Here is a 1,036-nt window from a genome sequence, read left to right on the forward strand (position 1 = left end):
CACCTTTCGTGGTTTCGCTCTCCCGGACCAGGAAGGTCCCCCGGGGATTTTCGGGGTTGAGCAGCAGCCGCTCGGACTCCCGGCGAGTGATCTTCCCAAAATACCACCTGCAAGGGCAAGGCAGCGGCTCAGTGCCCAGCACTCACCCACCCCCTCCATGGCCTGTCCAAGCAGCGGGCTCAGCCCTGGCCCACCCCCCCCTGAAAGTTTTGGAGACCACAGGCTACATCTCCAGGCTTGGGCATCTCAGGGTGCACCAAGTCCCTGTACAGCCCAGGCTGGGCATCACCCAAGGAGCAACCCTGGACCACAGACCACAAAACGCCTTCACTCCAAAAGCCTCCCCAAATGAGGGGCTCCAGGGACCCCTGAAGTCGTCTGAGCTCTTTCTGGGGGGGATGCCATGCCAGTGGCTGGGGATGGGCTGCAGGGACGTAGCTGGCACCTCCTGCTCTGGGACTTACGGCCGGCTTTGCCCCTGCCTGCTCTGCCCATGCGACGGTTCCCTCCACGCTCAGCCTGATCCGCACAAGCGGAGCCAGCAGCATCCTCACGCACGGATGCGTGTCTATGCGGAACAGTCAAAACCAGACCAAAAGGATCAGGTCCAGCACAGCCCCTGCTACGCCATCGCTCATCCCTCCACCGCGCAAGCACGCCGCACCTCCACACTTGATGGGCCTTAAAGAAAGGCTGGAAAACATTTATGGGGTTTGCAAACTCAAAGGGGAAAAATAACAAAAAAGGAAAAACCCAGAGGCCTTGAAGGCTTTGCAAGAGGGGCAGGGGGAGGGAGGAGCGCTCAGGGCGCGTTTGCTATCGCTCGTCTTTAAACTGTCTAAAAGATGGCAATTACTCTTCAGCCTGGATGGAGTCTGAGGGTGCGACATAGTTACTGGGGATGTAGCCCGTCTGTCCTGTAGTGAGGGAATGAGCCAGCCACCAGTCACCTTCCCTGCAAGAGAACCAAAACACACTCAGTGTGAAGCCAGGAGCATCCCCATCTCCCGCCCGCAGGTGCTGGGGCCGGGGGGGG

At 59.7% G+C, this 1,036-nt stretch overlaps 1 protein-coding gene across 1 annotated transcript in view; it reads right to left on the minus strand.

Moving 5' to 3' along the window:
* The window catches only part of LOC104167078 (proto-oncogene tyrosine-protein kinase Src-like), a gene marked incomplete at both ends in the record, with an annotated part of 5,347 nt that extends 4,392 nt beyond the window's left edge, over positions 1 to 955 (minus strand). Inside the window, 2 exons of the mRNA XM_009707209.1 lie at positions 4 to 107; positions 857 to 955. Of these exons, the coding sequence (XP_009705511.1) occupies positions 4 to 107; positions 857 to 955 (203 nt within the window). The remainder of the gene's footprint in view (positions 1 to 3; positions 108 to 856) is intronic.
* Between the last annotated feature and the right edge of the window lie 81 nt (positions 956 to 1,036).

This window comes from Cariama cristata, unplaced genomic scaffold (genome assembly GCF_000690535.1).
Source record: "Cariama cristata isolate BGI_N322 unplaced genomic scaffold, ASM69053v1 scaffold31189, whole genome shotgun sequence".
NCBI classification, from domain to species: Eukaryota; Metazoa; Chordata; class Aves; order Cariamiformes; family Cariamidae; genus Cariama; species Cariama cristata.